The sequence below is a fragment of the Typha angustifolia genome, chromosome 8 (assembly GCF_048772165.1).
Source record: "Typha angustifolia cultivar Huaian chromosome 8, ASM4877216v1, whole genome shotgun sequence".
NCBI classification, from domain to species: Eukaryota; Viridiplantae; Streptophyta; class Magnoliopsida; order Poales; family Typhaceae; genus Typha; species Typha angustifolia.
Genome location: NC_133246.1, coordinates 5,473,420 through 5,491,802, shown reverse-complemented (window position 1 = coordinate 5,491,802; position 18,383 = coordinate 5,473,420). Strand labels below are relative to the sequence as shown.

Genomic DNA, 18,383 nt, shown 5'->3' with positions numbered 1-18,383 from the left:
GATTTGTCATCTTATATAATTTTGGAATTATGCAACATGCTGATGAAATATTTGTTTCTCAAAAAAATGTGTTAGAAATTTTAGAGAGGTTTCATAAATAATTGCAATCATTTTACTAGACCATCAAAGGTGGAAAAAAAATGATGGCACTCTCATGGTGTGGATTCTTTTGGAGATGCTGTGGTGTTGCAACAAAAAATATAAATCTTGTATATAGTGTGAATATATTATGTATATAATCTGCACTTATAAATATTGGTATATTTAATCATGAGTATTTTGGTTATTGAATATAAAATATCATTGATTCCTAATAAAATTTTTATTATTTTTCATTACTTTAATATCAATCTTATTTTACATCAAATATAATTATTATTACTTATACTAGCTCTCTTTTTTTAGTATGAAAAATTAGAATAGCTCTTCTATAATTGACTTTTTTCTTCCACAAATTAATGGAACCAAAGTGCTCTCACCAGTCATACTCTATCTACCATAGTGTTAATAAAAGGTGTAACATAGGCATCTATAATTTTCTAATAAACAAATTGAGGGAACAAATGACTAAATTACCCTCTCTTTATATTTTGACTATAAAATATTTACCATCAATTTTATCTTATACAAAATAAGATATATATTTTTATAGTAAGACATTAGTTATAACATTAGATAGCTTTCGAATTATTTTTAATAATTTATGTAAGGGATATTAAGCACAGTGATTAAAAAGAAATTTAATGACAATATGTGAAAATCTCTAGGGAAAGTAAACGAGCCAAACTCGCAAAATAAACTCAGAAATTATTCTCAAGCTAAGGGAAAGAAAGAAAAAAGAAATTAAAGGGGGAAAATATGACTGCACTATTCCTTACTACAAAATATTTAGGTCCAAATTGCAAAACCACCGGAGCAGGCGACAGCGCAAACTGCTAAACATACTACGTCTCCATCACCAAACTTTGGCAACATTACATCAACCAAAAGTGAATTTTGGTTAAAAGAAAGACCTAACCGCAAAATACATCAACGCTAGAGGTAATTACAGTAAAGTACAGGGGTTTAAACGAAAAATCAAAAGTTAAAATCGGAAGGACAGCGAAGAAGACGAGAGGGTAAGAGCGAGGAGGAAGAAACTGACGGCTGGTAGTGGCGACGAACGCACGGCCGAGGATCCATCGGAGCCGTCGATCTGGGCGGAGTCGACGGCAAGGGGCATGTCGTCGACGGGTACCGAGCAGGAGGTCTGGTCTTCCGCCCCCGCCGCCATGAGGGTGCGGAGGACGCCCGTGGCGGCAGGGAGGTAATGGGTCCCGTTCTTCGCCAGAAGCCACGTCAGCCCCATGAGCTGACACTCCCGCTCTTGGTGGTGGTCGCCGTGCTTCCTCTCTACCGCGGTGAGGTTCCCGCCGGCGCTTGTTCCATTCTTCAGCTGATCAGAAGATCAAAGAAAAGACGAGCTGCTCAATTTTACAATTTACACCCTATGTTTCCCCTTAATATAAGTATAACAATTTTAATTTGCTAACTAGAAATCTTTTTAAAATTAGAATTGAATTCGAGATTAACAATCTCTATATAATAAACTAAATCTGAGAATGTACGTCAGAATGTAAAAAAGATATTACGGCTAAAATAAAAGGTAAGATTTGGGTGTGAAGTGAAAAAAAGAAGAAGCCAATATCAACATGATAGGGTGATGTTGATAATGATACCTCATCCCTAAATTTACTAAAGAGATTAGGATCCAATGGCGACTGTGGATCTCTATGCAAGCCAAAATAGACCACAGTCATCGCTTCCGTGATTCGATGTCATCCATCGGTTTGTCATGATCAATCACAGCTGTATTAGATGACAATATTTTATTTGATTTATGCAGGACCACCAAGGCCACGAATCACGAGGTGAGCATCCAATGCGGGCCCACCGTTGGGAGATTTATAGATAATATTCCGTATTTGGGTCTTAACCATGAATCACAAGAAATATAAAATGTAGGGTGTTATTTATAAATTACTAAAACGAAAAAGGACAGCTGCATGCTGCATCGTACAAGCCGCACGATTCTCAAAGACAGTTTAGAGATAGAGAGAGAGAGAGGGGTCAGTCGGCTCACCTGGCTAACGGCTCGGAGACACCGGGTGCACCCGGCGAGCCCGGGTTTCGCGCATTCCCTCTCCAAGCGGCTCGCCGCGACAGCTGACGGGGCCCACCTGCCGTCGTTGTCGAAGGAGGCGGAGGCACTCAGGCACGTCAGGCGGCGGAGGCGGATGCCGCAGTAGCAGAAGGCGGCGTCGCACGTGCCGTTGGCGCGCGGGAGCTCGACCCCCCGCGAGCGGAGCGCGCGGTCGACCCCGCCGGCGCAGTCCTCGGAGTCGTCGGGTAGCACGGGCAGGTCGAGCGCCGCGGCGGTGGACAGTGGCCGTGCAGCGGCGAGCGCGGTGCGGGCGTAGGCGGCGTAGAGCCACGCGGCGAGGGCCGGGCAGCACCGGGACCGGGCCAGGAGGCCGCGTTGCGGGGTGCAAGCGGCGGAGACGGCGGGGAGGAGGGCATCTGAAGGGTCGAGGGGGCAAGCGCCGGCCGCTGCGTCGGATTGCTCCGGGAATGCCTGGATGGTGGTGAGGTCAGGCAGGACGGGCAGCGCCGGAAGACGAAGTGGTTGAAACGAGAAGAAGATCAGGAGGAAAGGGAGAAGGAATTGAGGCATTGGTCTCATTCCCATAATTTTCTCTTCTTCTCCTCTTCTTCTTCTCTTCTTCTCTTCTTCTTCTTCTTCCTAGATCTTCCAGTCACTGGTCTTCTTTGCTTTTTGGCGAGTGGCTGAGTGGTATAATGAGAAGGTTGCTTTGGGTTGGGAGGAATAGGAAGGGAGAATGATGGGTGTGGGGTAGTACCTTAGAAGTAGCTTTCACTTTCTGGGACTCCTTTTCTTTAATCTTTCATAATAGTTGGTCAAAATCATTGGGGAGAGGGAAAGAGAGAAAGGCAAAAGGAAGTGGAGGGAGAGAGATGGAATCATAGGGATACGGGCTGGCTGTAGGACTTTGTCTTAATCGGTAATTATAGAGGAAAGAGAGAACTCACATGTCAATTGTCATCGCTCAATCCGTTTGGTTTGGTGAATTTTCTTCTTCTTTTTTTTGAAAAAAAAAATTAAGTATTATATTACCTTCTTATAGTTATTTTTAGAATTTTTTATTAAAAATTATTTAATTTAATTTACTATAATTTATATAATATAGATGCTATCAAATTAATTATTTTTTAATAGAACAATTTTTACATTTCTTATCCAAGCGGGTAACACCTATTTTATCCATGTCTAATGCTTTAAAGTGGAGAGTACAACACGAAACCTCTCCTGAATACTGATAAATAGAATAATGCTTTGGATATCTAAGTGTTGTTGTAAATACTATAGATGCTTAATAACTAATTATACAATTTATCCTACTTACTTTGGCATAAAATAATTTTATCCTTCCCTACTTTATTTTCTATCGCTTAAATATTTCTCATTTATGACTATTAAATAAATATTTAAAATTAGACTTTGTTTAGTTCGAGACTAAGTTCTGAACTCAATTAATAAGTCTTATTTTTTAATCTTAATTTTTTTTAAAAATAAATTTAATTTAATGCTATAGTACGATATCTCAAAAAATAACTAGGGTTTCTTATGCAATATAATTTTACGCATACCTTATAAGATGCAGAGATTTACTAACAACACCATATAAGATGTTATGCTCATCGAATAGTATGTATAAATAGCACAGCAAATAATCCATACTAGTGCTACTCGTAAGACGGTAAAAGTCTTTATATTACACTCTAGAAGTATCCTGACCGTTGTAACTTGAACACGTGGTGGTGATCACGTGCGTGATCACAGAGGGAAATCTTGTCCTAATTTGCATGTCGACTATAGAGTATAGACAGTTTTGGGTGGTCTCAAAAAATGATTGATAATATGCACGTGGGTGGTTTCCATTCTCCAATTCATATGCAGTCTTAGTATTCAAATGCTTGTGACTAAGATATAATCTTTTTATTATATTTTATTTTAATTAGAAGTCGAATGGAAAGATTTTTTTATTAGAGACATTTTTAAAGTTGGGTATTTTATAAATCACACCCTACATTTTATCTATTTTGTGATTCACACATCGTAACTCGACTCCTCATATTTTTCTATAATTCTCGTTTAACACTCTAATGTTATTTTGACTAACTAATATCGATCAAATTATTAAAATACCCTCATCACTATTTTGCCTCCTATTTACCCCTCCTTTAAATAAGACACGAGTAATATAGGTATTTATAAATTATTTTATATATTAATGAAGGGTGTTAAATGAGAACTATAAAGAAAAAGTAGAGACCGAGTTGTAAAAACCTTAAAAACAAATGTAAATTATAAAACAGATAAAATGTAGGGTGTGATCCTTAAAATATTCTTAAAAAATTAGACAAATATATTGAATATACTCATGGTCGTCACTGCAATGCTTAGCACCTCTTACTAATACTTTTTGTACCAGTTGTTGTATGTATGTTCATCAAATAATGACATAGTAATTGAACTGCTACTCATTGTGACACGGTATCTTAGAACTCACAACCATCACATAGAAGCAATCCAGGACCCCCAATGACAAGCATGTGGGCTTAACTTATTCTTTAGCCTCTACCATTTGTATTAAGACCAATTATGCTAAAATGATCCAAGTCCAAGTATTAGATTCTCTATTCTAAGGCAGTGGCCCAGATACCAAGAAAGTGGTAGAGCTGTGGCCTGTGGGGGCAATTGGGGCCATAATTAAAGCCTGAAGACAAGGAATTAGAGGTTTTTTTTCTACCAAACTGTCTCAATTTTCTTCTACTATAATGGACCATCTCTGAATTTAATATTAAAAAAGTCCATTTCACTGTGGCTGTCAGTAAAATGTGGATAAGAATACAATTTTACTTTTGAATAGGAATCTATAAATTAACAAAATAAAATAATAATCTTATAATCTGATAAATTTAATGTTTTACTTAGTAAATACAAGAGGAGAACTTCTGATATTAAGTTTAGTTAGAGTGGTATGTTTTAAGGTAAATATTTTTTGAAAGAGGGGTAGTTTGGTAAAAAAAACTCAGGAATTAATCGCTTGAGGCTTTTTACGTTTTGCCCCCTCACTCGTTGCGCGTGACCAATCTTGGTTGCTTTGCCCGACTGTCGGAGCTCTCACGGACACGAGACACGAGAAAGAAATTTGGGGGATCCGGTCGTTTGCAGTGCACGTTGTAGGAAAGTAATGCGACGGTACGCTTGGCAGCTAATCGGAAGAATTAATCGGATCCTGTCTCAAAATCACCCCCGCACTATGATCTAAAGAATAAATTCTACAATTTAACCCTTATATTTTCTAAAATATAACGGGCAGCACCTTTTTATAAAAGTATAAATTGTATGCTTTTACTTTATTGAGCTGCAATGTGACAACTACCCCAATAGTTCTGGAGTTAGGAGTTGAATAGGTAACTAATCAAAAGATATTAACTTTATAAACCGTACACTCTAGGGTAAATGAGTCGAGCCCGAGCAAGCCGGCTCCGGCTCAACCTTAAGCTCAGCTCAAAAGTAATTTAAAGTAGGATTTAGGCTCAGCTCGACTCAAACTAAGCCAACCGAACTAGGTTTTACTGTGTGGCTCAACTCGAATTTCAAATGTAAGTCACAAACAAAGCTAATTTTATTTCGAGGCAGAAATTTTATTCAATAAAATCATTGGAGCATATTTTTATTATTTTTTAAATAAATTCTGGACATCACTAACTTGTTTTAAACTGAAGATAAATATATATAAAAAAATTCTCTAGAAAAACTATGGGCGGCTAATTTATTAGAAGACTTGTAAGAAAAGGAAGGACAAATGATGGTGTAGTTGGGACCCAAAGAATCCCATCAATTAAGGCGACTCATTGCATGAGTTTCTCCGGTAAGTGGATGTGGTGGTTGAAGTGGTGAGAGGGAAACATCATCATATTTGTTGGCCCACCAATATTAAATTAATCATTTAATTCACTAATACGAAGTTAGGAACCGAAACAATTAATTTCGTAGCAATGGAGCCCCTGTCACTTGTCAGCCACTGTTAAATTCACCTCTATATACATCGATGATATGATATGATATGATATGGTATGACTCATAATTAACCTCTAATCTACAATATTGTAATATTTAGTTGTAATTAGAATAGTAGTCCAGTATTGAGATAAATATAAATGGGAAGTAAAAATTAGCTCAAACTCTTTTGATCTGATTATGTATGTAAAAAAATTGGGCCGAATTTTTGGTTTGTGGAATGAGATAGGCGAGTGATACGAAAAAGAATTTTAGTTAATTTAGGGGAAATTTTTAGTTGAGTTTAAGTATGTAGTAATTTGAATAGTATTTCTAACGTAGATTGTCGATTTTTTTTTATGTTTCTTTTCCAATGTAGAATAAGAAAAAGAAAATTGATACACAAAAATCTGATTTAATCCTTGTCTAAGATTAACTGCATAAATTTATGATACATTCCAGGGAAACCTTATCTTATGTAATGACTGTCGACTTTATAGATCAATGAACCATCTAAATTCAAGAATTATTGCAGATTTATGTTCTCTTTGCTCGGTTGAATTCTGCTTGTGCTGTTATGAACTTTTATAGATCAGCAAAAGATTTGCAGATGTTATGTGCTCATTTTAATTCAGCTGCTCTAGTCTGTATGAATCTCTCGATATGTATCCATATATCAGCAAGTACACATCCTTACTTTGCAAAACATCAACTATACATATACTTCTCTATCGAAATGAGAATTAAATCACTACCGCGGTTCGATAAGAGTCATTGTGATCTCATTTACAGTGTGAGTTTTTATCGAATTGGTCTTTGTAGTCGAAGACATATCAGAAGAGATTGTAAACCGTGCAAAATTTGGTGGCTCGGTAGGCGGGGGGAGTGGCATTTGCTCACTTATCAGCATAAGAACAACAATTGACATGTTAGGCCTGTCATCTGGATTTTCCTGCACACAGAGCAATGCGACGTGGAGGCATCGCCAAGCTTCATTTGTTGCGTAAGAGTTTTCGAGCAATGGATCCATCAGCTCTACTGCTCTGTCTTCAATCCATAATTGCCAGGCCTACAACATTGCATAACTTTGTATGAGGAGATAATTTTTTTGTAATTAGTCAATGGAAGGTTGATTGAATTGATCAGCTTACATGTTGGAGAAGAGATTGGCCATGTTTCTGAAGATAACATCCTCCATTTCTTTGCCCACTAAGAATCTCTAGTAGAAGAACTCCAAAGCTGAAAACATCTGACTTCACAGAGAAAATTCCTTCTCTTGCATACTCAGGAGCCATATACCCACTGTTTCATAGCATAAAATTAGCAAAACATTTTCGATACATTGTTTCGCGAATTCAATCTTAACATAATATGTACTCATGGGATTTTGTCAATTTTGTAGAGAAATAAGGGAAAAGGAGATCGAGAAGAGTTTGTAACTTACAAAGTTCCGACCACTCTTCCGGTATTGACTTCGTCATCTTCTCCCTCAAAGATCTTTGCCATGCCGAAGTCTGAAATCTTTGGATTCATCTTATTGTCCAGCAACACATTACTAGCTTTGAGGTCCCTGTGGATGACCTTCAGTAAAGAGTCCTCATGGAGATAGAGTAGTCCTCTTGCGATTCCTAGGATAATATGATGTCGTCTTTTCCAATCCAATTGAGTCTGATTGCTTGAAGCTTTCAGAATAATTTGACAGTATCAGTAAAACAATCCACAGTACTGAATCAATTTTCTTCAACTGTATTCATACTGAACTATTTCAGAAGCATTAATGAACTGACCAAATAGGAAAGAATCAAGGCTTCTATTAGGCAGGTATTCATAGATGAGCAACTTCTCGTCTTTCTCAACACAACAACCTAACAGTCTCACAAGATTCCTATGCTGCAGTTTGGCAATCAGCTCCACCTCATTGCGGAATTCCATGTTACCTTGTCTAGATTTCGTTGAAAGCCTCTTGACCGCGATCTCAGCTCCTCCACTCAAAGCACCCTGAATAAGTATTGCCCAACTTGCTATCAGAATGGCATTGAACATAGACAACATTGATAACAATATATTGATCAAGGAAGTATAGAAGCCAGTACTCTATAAACAGGGCCAAATCCACCCTCCCCTAGCTTGTTGGCCTTCGAAAAGTTGTTGGTAGCTGCTTGTATCGATGTTAGATCCATCAGAGGCAAATCTGAACTAGATAGAGGCCTGAGACTGTTTTGCTGAGCTTTTCGAACAGCTGAAAAAAAAAATTACTATGAGACAGTCTTAGTACAACAATTCTTAATCTCATACTTAAAAACATCTGAATTGGTGGCCAAGATCTACCGTTGCGTTTCCGCCATCTCCAGCAATATAGGCAGTAGAGGCAAGTGCAAACAATAACGACGGCTAGGATCGAAACCATGATAGGCATCGCAGAGGAACTCGATTTGTTTTCCCCCCCTGATTGTTCATTCAGATTGTTCCAATTCTCAATCAGAAAATATTCAGCCAAAAAAGAGAGAAGCAATTCCACTTCGTCATTAATTAGCTCTCTATGTAATCTATAACTTCTTTTTTTGTTTACAAATCTAACATATATAGATCAATTACCTTTGTCACTGCTAGGTGTTGATTGAGGAGCATTCCCCAAGCGCCGCCGATAAAAAATCACATCTTTGTGCATCACCACCATCTTCACTACTCCTTCTGAATTGGTTTCTTGCTAGTAAAGACATTGGCATCAAACACATAAGATGATTTGTTTCCACTTACCAGGAACTGGGTTAAATCCTATAACAGGAGGAGGTATTAAGATCAACCTGAAATTCTCGGAATAGATGTTTGGTGAAGCTATGAGCTAGTTGCTCATCTCTCCAACTCTCTTCTCTTGATAAACACAACTGTGAAATGGAAGGGAAATTAGATACTATAAGGAAGGAGTTGATGGATTTGGATGACTTGCCTTGTTGAGTACACCATGTGAACTAAATGAGCAAAAGGGCAAGAGAAGGCTGAAAGAAAGTAAAGGTAGGAGTAGGACGACTTCTTTGACAAAGAAGAAGAATCATGCATGGTGGGCTAAGAGATGCAGACAGCCACCTTGCAACCAGTAAAAAAATTGGAAGGCCCACTTGGGCTTTCAATTTTAATTCATCTAGATTTGGCTTTATCCACTGTAATTTTGCCATACTAGTTAGCAATTTCTGATTGATATGGTATCTTCTGATACGGATCATTGGCATATAGTCTGGCAGTGCTGTTTGCTGATTGTATTATTATTGCCCCAGGATGTAAAGGTGACATCTAAAATTATAAATATAATAAACTAGGGAATATATAAGCATCATAAGATATTAAGATGGCTATCTAGGGACCACAACGTCACACTGGGCAATGGAAATTGGAAACGGCATCCATTTCTTACCTAGAAAGAAGGGTGAAATATGGAGAGAGAGAGAGAGAGAGAGTGAGTGGAAGGTACAGAAAAATTCAACAGGACTTTTCCAAGTGTTAGAAACTTCACAGGCTTAAACATCATAAGGATTAGTTTGATGGCATGATTGATCACCGAGGGTGCATTCTTTTTCCACTGTTCAAAGATGATGTAATCTGGAGCAGGAGATTCCTCATCTATGTGTGGAAATTATAGGTTATGCATAACTTAAAGTTTCGGTTTATGCAAGGGAGACTTATGCACTAACCAAACGAGGTCTAGTGTTATTAGTTAGTTATCCAACCGTTTAATTAGCTTTTGGATTAATTAATCATTTAACATGGTATTAGAAGGATTTTCATCAACCTATACGTTTTGGTTAGTGTTGAAATTAATAGTTGTCTACTTGATCTCACATTTGAGTTGATTCATCTTTTACCAAACCATGGAGATATGTTGGACTCCTGCTCCTCCTGTCACAATAAAAATATTGGTAGTTGAAAGTGAAAGTTTGTTCTCAACTCGTTGGCCTTAAATATCTTTTAATGGTCTACTATTTCTACCCTAACCAAAAGGTTATTACACGTGTTCAATAAAAACCCATCGTACTAGACGGGCCCTACCTGTTGGTTTGGCCAAACGTGGAAATAAAGAAAGAAAAGAAGAAGAAAAACCACACTTATTTCTGTGTCATATAAGTAAATTTATTTAAGATTCGATTTGCAAATTAAATTATATCTGTATCTATATCAGTTTAAAATTCGTTTGCATATATATTATTTAGAAGGTCTCGTATTTGTTACTTTGACTCTCTAAATTTGATATTTGACACATGATTTTTGCATGTATAATATTTAAAATTCTTCTTATTATTTTTTTGTTGTTGTGTGGATATAAATATTTGAATAAATTAGATAAGCTTTTTATAATATTTTCTTAGTCAGGAGTATTTTTTTTAAAAATTAAATTATTGAGATTTAACTTGAAATTTAACCGGGTATCTATATAGATGGCATACAAATATAAGAAACTTTTCCATCCGTCCATCCAATATCCGTATTATCGGGTGCAAAATAATGGATCCGGGTTGACCACTGTACTATCCGTGTTTGATCCGTTTTCGCCCCTTACTGCTCTACTAGGCTACTATGCCTAGTTCTAGACGACTCTCTCTCTCTCTCTCTCTCGATCCCTCGAACTATCTCCTACAATCGCAATCTCATCTTCAGCAAACGCAGGTGCTCTCAGAAAAATATCATCATCTATTAATTAGTGCTAACATGAGTAGAAGGTAATAAGAGATGCTGTGTTGCTTCTGTAGATGCTAACTACGATTTAAGATTCGCCCGGAATAGGTTGGAGTCACAGCTTACAGTTGTTTAATTTGATGTGTGTTCTTGAAGAAAGAAAGAGATTTACGAATCATAACTGAAAAGATTGTGAAACCTTTGTTTGATTGCGAATAGTGAGACCGATATTTTGTGTTTGGGAGTTTGGTTCTTGGAGATTGTACTTGTTTAATTTCATAAAATCGGGTTTTGTATGCAGGGTGTTCGTTTGATTTCTCAGAGGAAGACACATAAATGGGCAGCATGAAGGAGAACGAGTTTAGATTTTGCATTGACAGAGGAGGCACGTTCACGGACATCTATGCCGAAGTCCCTGGCCAATCTGAAGGCTATGTGATGAAGCTTTTGTCAGTGGATCCGTCGAACTATGATGATGCTCCCATTGAAGGTATTAGGAGGATCCTCGAGGAGTTCACCGGTGAGGAGATCCCCCGGTCTTCTAAGATTCCCACTGATAGGATTGATTGGATCCGGATGGGCACCACTGTTGCCACGAATGCTCTGCTGGAGAGGAAAGGTGAGAGGATTGCCCTTTGCGTGACCAGAGGCTTTAGAGATTTGCTTCAGATTGGAAACCAAGCCCGGCCGAACATCTTCGACCTCACGGTCTCGAAGCCCTCAAATCTCTATGAGGAGGTTATAGAGGTTGATGAGAGGGTCGAGCTTGTTCTTGATAAAGAAAAAGATTCCTCTTCAGTTGAAGGGATATCTGGCGAGCTAATTAGGGTGGCCAAGCCTCTTGATGAAGAAGAATTGAAGCCATTATTGCAAAATTTACTTGATAAAGGGATAACTTGTTTGGCAGTAGTGTTGATGCATTCCTACACTTATCCTAACCATGAAATCTTGGTGGAGAAATTGGCACTGGGCATGGGTTTCAAGCATATCTCTTTGTCTTCGTCTTTGACTCCAATGGTTCGTGTTGTGCCTCGAGGACTGACAGCCAGTGTGGATGCTTATCTTACTCCAGTGATTAAGGAGTACTTATCAGGGTTCATGTCTAGATTTGAAGGTGGAGCAGAAAAGGTGAATGTATTGTTTATGCAATCTGATGGTGGTCTGGCACCAGAACATAGATTTTCTGGGCATAAAGCTGTCTTATCAGGTCCGGCCGGAGGAGTCGTTGGTTACTCTCAAACCCTCTTTGGTCTTGAGACATCAAAACCTCTTATTGGGTTTGATATGGGTGGCACATCAACTGATGTGAGCCGTTATGATGGAAGCTATGAGCAGGTTCTTGAGACCCAAATTGCCGGGGCAATAATTCAAGCACCTCAGCTTGACATAAATACTGTGGCTGCCGGTGGTGGATCCAGGCTTAAGTTTCAATTTGGATCTTTTAGAGTAGGACCTGAATCAGTTGGGGCGCATCCTGGCCCAGTTTGTTATAGGAAAGGCGGAGAATTATCAGTCACAGATGCTAATCTGATCTTAGGAACCGTCATTCCAGACTATTTCCCGTCCATATTTGGTCCTAATGAAGATCAACCTTTAGATATTGAAGCTACCAGGAAAGAATTTAAGAAGCTAGCAGTTGAGATCAACTCTTACCGTAAGAGCCAGGAGGCCCAGGACCCCTCGGTGGAGGATATGACAGTAGAGGAGATCGCTCTTGGGTTTGTAAATGTGGCAAATGAAACTATGTGTCGACCTATACGCCAGCTAACAGAAATGAAGGGGCACGAAACCAGGAACCATGCACTTGCTTGCTTTGGTGGTGCAGGTCCTCAGCATGCATGTGCTATAGCCAGGTCCTTAGGTATGACTGAAGTCCTCATTCATCGGTATTGTGGGATATTGAGTGCCTTTGGAATGGGCTTGGCTGATGTGGTTGAAGAGGTGCAGGAGCCTTATTCCTCTGTTTATGATCCAGATTCTGCTATTGAGGCCTTTCGGAGGGAGGCTTTTCTATCAAAACAGGTAAAGCAAAAGCTAAAGGAACAGGGTTTTACAGATGAAAACATCATGACAGAGTCTTATTTAAACTTGAGGTATGAGGGAACAGACACAGCCATCATGGTCAAAAAGCCAAATGGAGGAAATTGGAATGATTATATTGATGAGTTTGTTAGGTTGTTTCAACAAGAGTATGGATTTAAATTGCAAAACAGGAAGATACTCGTATGCGATGTGAGGGTACGAGGTATCGGCGTCACAAGCATCTTGAAGCCACAAGAACTGGAGCCAACATTGGTAAATCCTGTACCAGAAGGCTCTTACAATATTTATTTTGTCAATGGTTGGCAAGCAACTCCTCTATTTAAGCTTGAAAATCTGGGTTACGGTCACAGCTTGCAAGGACCTGCTATTATCATGAATGGTAACAGTACAGTGATTATAGAGCCTGAGTGTAAAGCTATTATCACCAAGTATGGAAATATAAAAATTGAGATAAACTCAACCCCAAGCACTGCAAAGGTATCGGAGAAGGTAGCAGATGTGGTACAACTTTCAATATTCAATCATCGGTTTATGGGCATTGCTGAGCAAATGGGTCGGACCCTCCAGAGAACCTCCATTTCAACAAACATAAAGGAAAGACTAGATTTTTCTTGTGCTCTTTTTGGTCCAGATGGAGGACTTGTTGCAAATGCCCCTCATGTCCCTGTGCATCTGGGAGCCATGTCAAGTACTGTGTGTTGGCAACTCAATTTCTGGGGTGATAACCTTAATGAAGGTGATGTTTTGGTTTCCAATCATCCTTGTGCTGGAGGAAGCCATCTACCAGATATAACAGTTATCACGCCAGTCTTTGATGATGGAAAACTGGTATTTTTTGTGGCTAGCAGAGGACACCATGCGGAGATAGGTGGCATTACTCCAGGAAGCATGCCCCCGTTCTCAAAATCAATTTGGGAAGAAGGCGCCGCAATTAAGGCATTCAAACTTGTAGAAAGGGGTATTTTTCAAGAAAAAGCTATTATCCAGTTGCTTCAGTCACCATGTTCCAATGATCACTCAGCTCATAAGGTCCCAGGAACCCGCAGGATACAAGATAATTTATCTGATCTTCGTGCCCAGGTGGCAGCAAACCAGAGAGGAATAACACTCATCAAGGAACTCATTAATCAGTATGGTTTAACTACCGTTCAATCTTACATGAACTATGTTCAGAAGAATGCTGAAGGAGCTGTCAGGGAGATGCTCAAAGCCGTCGCTTTTAGAGTTGAAAGAGAGAAGGGGTCTTCTGTCATCGAGGAAGAAGACTACATGGATGATGGTTCTGTAATCCATCTGAAACTCAGTATTGATTCTAATAGTGGCGAAGCTACTTTCAACTTTGAGGGGACCAGTCCAGAGGTTTATGGTAATTGGAATGCCCCTGAAGCAGTAACAGCAGCAGCGGTTATATACTGCCTCCGGTGCCTGGTGGATGTTGATATCCCATTGAATCAAGGCTGTCTAGCTCCAGTCAGTATCCATATTCCTGAAGGTTCTTTCCTTTCTCCCAGTGACAAGGCTGCTGTCGTGGGTGGCAATGTGCTTACATCGCAGAGGGTAACGGATGTTATCCTAACTGCATTTCAAGCATGTGCCTGCTCTCAGGGTTGCATGAACAATTTGACCTTTGGAGATGACACCTTCGGTTACTACGAAACTATTGGCGGCGGCTGTGGAGCAGGGCCGAGCTGGGACGGGACCAGTGGAGTTCAATGCCACATGACCAACACTAGGATGACTGATCCAGAGATTTTTGAGCAGCGGTATCCTGTCCTCCTTCACAAGTTTGGTATTCGGGAAAATAGTGGAGGTGCTGGTTATCATAGAGGGGGTGACGGCATTGTGAGGGAAATAGAGTTTCGACAGCCAGTTGTGGTAAGCATTCTTTCAGAGAGGCGTGTGCATGCCCCGAGAGGATTGAATGGCGGTAAAGATGGGGCTCGTGGTGCTAATTATCTGATACGGAAAGACAAGCGAAGGGTGTATCTTGGAGGAAAGAATACTATCGAAGTTGATGCAGGTGAAGTACTTCAGATTTTTACTCCTGGCGGTGGTGGATTTGGTTCTCCTCATTGATGTTCCATTCTATCTTGTGAGCTTAGATTTTTTTTTCCTATTTTCCCTTTCTCTGGAATAACAGCACTCGTCCAATAAGTGCAAAGTAAAACTGAAACATGATAACTTTCCCAGAGGTCTATCCTCTAAATCAGCTGTTTATGCTTGTAAGAGCATTTTATGCTTCAGGTTGAGTGAGTTATGATAGTAAATGCATAAGCATTTTTCAAAGAAGTAATCTGAAGATGATGAAGATAGTATTTCAAGAGCATAATGCTTACTGTCTTGATGTTCCAGTAGGATCAAACTATAATGTTCTTTTAACTCATGATATTATTAGTTGATCCTCCCACCCGTTTACTGCTTTGACCACTTTGAGCGTGTCACAAAAAACCCAGCCATTTTCTTCCTGAAGTGATTCGGCCACCCTCCTCAGTCCTTCCAGCAGCGCTTGAGCTTCACCCATTAAGCTATTCTGGCAGAAATCAAGATAGATACTTTTGGCTTCATGGAACCGGTTCGGATGCTTGATAATAATAATGCCAATACCCTCTGCACAGTTGCCCTTCCAGGAGGCGTCAACCCAACACACTAGATCTCCGTCCTTTGGCTGCTCATGCTCCTTCTCTCGTGTAGGAGATGGGTCCATTCCAGGCCGCTGATGGTCAATACACACACTTCTCTTTGCCTTCTCAAGCACCGAGGTGGGTGAACACTCTACCCCTCTATGGACCAGCTCATTTCGGGCTTTTCAAATCTCTGACATTATCTTGAAGGCATAAGCAAGTAGATCTCTTGGCAGCTTGGTAGCCGTAGAGTTGATCCACTTGTCCACTTGTTCTGGCACGTTAGCAGCACGAAGGCCTAGCTCGCTAGAAAACCAAACTGCTCGAGCGAATTCACACCCAAGTAGGAGATGGTCTACGTCCTCCGGAGCTGCACGACAGATTAGGCAGCAAGCCTCTATGTTAGGAATGCGCCTCGCCACCTCCTCTCCAACCGGAAGCGCTCCGCTCAGGTCAGGATTCTTGGCAGGGTCCCCTTGCATCCCCAGATTGTTTTCCACAGCCAACGTCTGGCTTCCCCTGAGGATGAGCTCGTCCAGTCTCCTTCTGAGAGGGTGTTGAAAGCAGACTTCAATGTGAATACTCCTGACAAGGTATGCATCCAAATGAGTCTGTTCGGCTTGGTAATGCTTGCGGGGCTGATGTAGATGTTAGTCACCGCTCGAGCCACATTGGAGGGGAGCTCATTTTGAATTTTGGCAACATCCCATTCTGCACCACTCATCAGGTCGCTTACCTTGGTGATGGACTAGGATAGCTTCAGCTCCGATAGATCAAATGGAGTCCATGGGTTAGCAGCAACGGAGATGGATTGTCCGTTGCCCACCTGCCATCGTACGCTCTTTCGGAGCACTTCTCTCACTTTCAGCACGGAGTTCCATGCCCAAGATGCTTGCGCTTTTGGCCTTGCATTCCAGTAGGAGGAGGCTCGGAAGTATCTCTCTTTTAGGAGCATTGCCCAGTCTGAATTGGGCTCCTTTATCAACCTCCAAGCTAACTTTATGATCAGAGCTTTGTTCACTAATTCTAGCTGCTTAATGCCAAGACCACCAGCTCCTTTTCGGCTTGCAAAGGGCTTTTCAACTTTTTAGGTAGATGTGCTTGCGCTCGTCGTTGAAACCCCACCAGAAATCTCTCATTTGGTTGTCAAGTTTGGCAATCAGTTCCTTTGGGTATATGAAAAGTGCCATGAAATATATGGGGATCAAACTCAAGACGGATTTTATGAGCACTAAGTGGCCGGCATGCGATAGTAAGTTTGCCTTCCATCCGGCAAGCTTTTGGTGGAGTTCTCAACTACAAAAGCGTGAGCTTTTACTTTGGACCTACGGAGGAGGAAAGGGTTTCTAAGATATTTCTCTCATTCCTAGAGCAGTCTAACTCTGAGAGCCGCTATCATTTCATTGCACCTTCCCTGGTTGATATCTTCACTGAACTGAATAGCAGATTTATCAAAGTTGAGTGCCTGACTAGAGCTTTTGCAATATAGATCAATGACTGCCTTTAGGTTAGATGCCTCCATGGCAGTTGCTCGACCAAAGAGCAGCAGGTTGTTGGCAAACATTAGGTGGGTAATGGGAGTTGCACTTCTGATTGCTCTAATTCCGCTAGTCTTCTTTCGAGTTCTTGCTTCATCCAGCAGGATAGAGAGAATATTGGAGCATAATATGAATAAGTATGGAGAGAGCGGGCATCCTTGACGTAGTCCGTGGGTGGGGGAGAAAAAGCCGTGGGCACCACCATTGACATGCACAGAGAAGGTGACAGAGGTGATGCAGGCGCTGATGAGTCCCACGAGCTTGGCCGAGAAGCCGTATCCTTCAAGGCAGTCTCTAATGAAGCTCCACTCCAACTTGTCGAATGCTTTGGAGAGGTCCGCTTTAAGCATAAAGGAGCCTTTCTGTCTTTTGGAAGTTTTGAGATGGCGGAGTATTTCTTACGCTAGGACCTGGTTGTCGTCTACAATTTGCCTATTGGGAACGAAAGCTTTCTGAGCTGTAGATATGACGCCTTGGAGCAGTGGCTTTACCCGGAGTGCAAGCAGCTTGGCGATGATTTATATTGCAAAAGAAATGATAGATGTAATAGAGAAGGCTAGAGAACTAAGCCAGCTAGCTTACAATTGATTTGAGAAGTCTCGATTTAATTTATATTATTAATATATCATAGTTTGCAACCATTATATCTTTGATTTATATGCACCGAAAGCTTCTCCACCTTTCGCTTGTTTGCACCCCCGTTAGCTTAGAAGTTTATTTAGTCTAACAAACCGGGTTTTGGCAACTTAATTGCATTTGATTATTTAATTTAGTATATAAAATTAAGCCTTAAAAAAGCAGTGGCATTCAAAATAGTTGATCAAATTGCCAGGAAATATCTGAATAAGTTCGAAATGATTGGGAATAGTACTTTTGAAGTTGATAATTTGAAATGATAAGAGTGTGCTTTTATTCCTTTATTCTTGGATAAATAATTTCAATAAAAGATTCTAAGCCTCCATTTATCCATGACATGCTTAGTCTTTGATCCATTAAAGGAAAACGTCAAAATTAAATATCGTAGAAAAATGATTAAAATCACAGCAAATTCTTAATACCATCTTCTTCTCATGCTTGTCCACTAATATCACTAATATGGTGTCAGACCGTTTCATGATTTAGTATAAAAGATTGGTGACAATTTTGAATAATCCTCAAATTATCGTTCAACTATCGTTCATAAAATCATCCTGAAATATGTCATCCAGAATTGCAATTACATTACTATCAATTTTCAAGAACACAAGCTGAAATTGTCTTATTTCATTTAAACTTTCCACAAATAATACTGCGGCGGGATTTTCCCATCAGTAATGCACGGCAAATTGCCCATGTAACAAAAAAAAAATTGCATATAGAAAGGAGAAACGAAAATAAAACTGTAAGGGC

At 40.0% G+C, this 18,383-nt stretch overlaps 3 protein-coding genes across 5 annotated transcripts; 1 reads left to right on the top strand and 2 right to left on the bottom strand.

The window, feature by feature from the left end:
* Window positions 1-859: 859 nt before the first annotated feature.
* LOC140765402 (uncharacterized GPI-anchored protein At4g28100-like) lies at window positions 860-3,002 on the bottom strand. Its single transcript, XM_073104467.1, has 2 exons — window positions 2,123-3,002; window positions 860-1,435 (listed from the first exon to the last, which is right to left on the bottom strand). The coding sequence occupies exons 1-2, from the start codon at window positions 2,726-2,728 to the stop codon at window positions 1,085-1,087; spliced, it is 957 nt and encodes a 318-aa protein (XP_072960568.1). The 5' UTR covers window positions 2,729-3,002; the 3' UTR covers window positions 860-1,084.
* A 3,771-nt stretch (window positions 3,003-6,773) lies between these two features.
* Window positions 6,774-9,175, bottom strand: LOC140766204 (putative G-type lectin S-receptor-like serine/threonine-protein kinase At1g61610). The gene is made up of 9 exons (XM_073105673.1): window positions 9,075-9,175; window positions 8,932-9,012; window positions 8,723-8,834; window positions 8,456-8,572; window positions 8,221-8,366; window positions 7,915-8,125; window positions 7,572-7,809; window positions 7,279-7,429; window positions 6,774-7,196 (listed from the first exon to the last, which is right to left on the bottom strand). Exons 3-9 carry the CDS (start codon window positions 8,802-8,804, stop codon window positions 6,879-6,881), a joined length of 1,263 nt encoding a protein of 420 aa, XP_072961774.1. The 5' UTR covers window positions 8,805-8,834; window positions 8,932-9,012; window positions 9,075-9,175; the 3' UTR covers window positions 6,774-6,878.
* A 1,520-nt stretch (window positions 9,176-10,695) lies between these two features.
* Window positions 10,696-15,078, top strand: LOC140764310 (5-oxoprolinase 1). Of its 3 annotated transcripts, XM_073102803.1 has the most exons (3): window positions 10,762-10,783; window positions 10,867-10,900; window positions 11,094-15,078. In XM_073102803.1, exon 3 carries the CDS (start codon window positions 11,129-11,131, stop codon window positions 14,909-14,911), a length of 3,783 nt encoding a protein of 1,260 aa, XP_072958904.1. In that variant the 5' UTR covers window positions 10,762-10,783; window positions 10,867-10,900; window positions 11,094-11,128; the 3' UTR covers window positions 14,912-15,078. The 3 variants fall into 3 exon arrangements, with proteins under 3 accessions (XP_072958903.1, XP_072958902.1, XP_072958904.1); XM_073102802.1 differs by lacking the exon at window positions 10,867-10,900 and having other exon boundaries at window positions 10,696-10,783; XM_073102801.1 differs by lacking the exon at window positions 10,867-10,900 and having other exon boundaries at window positions 10,696-10,836.
* Window positions 15,079-18,383: the final 3,305 nt, after the last annotated feature.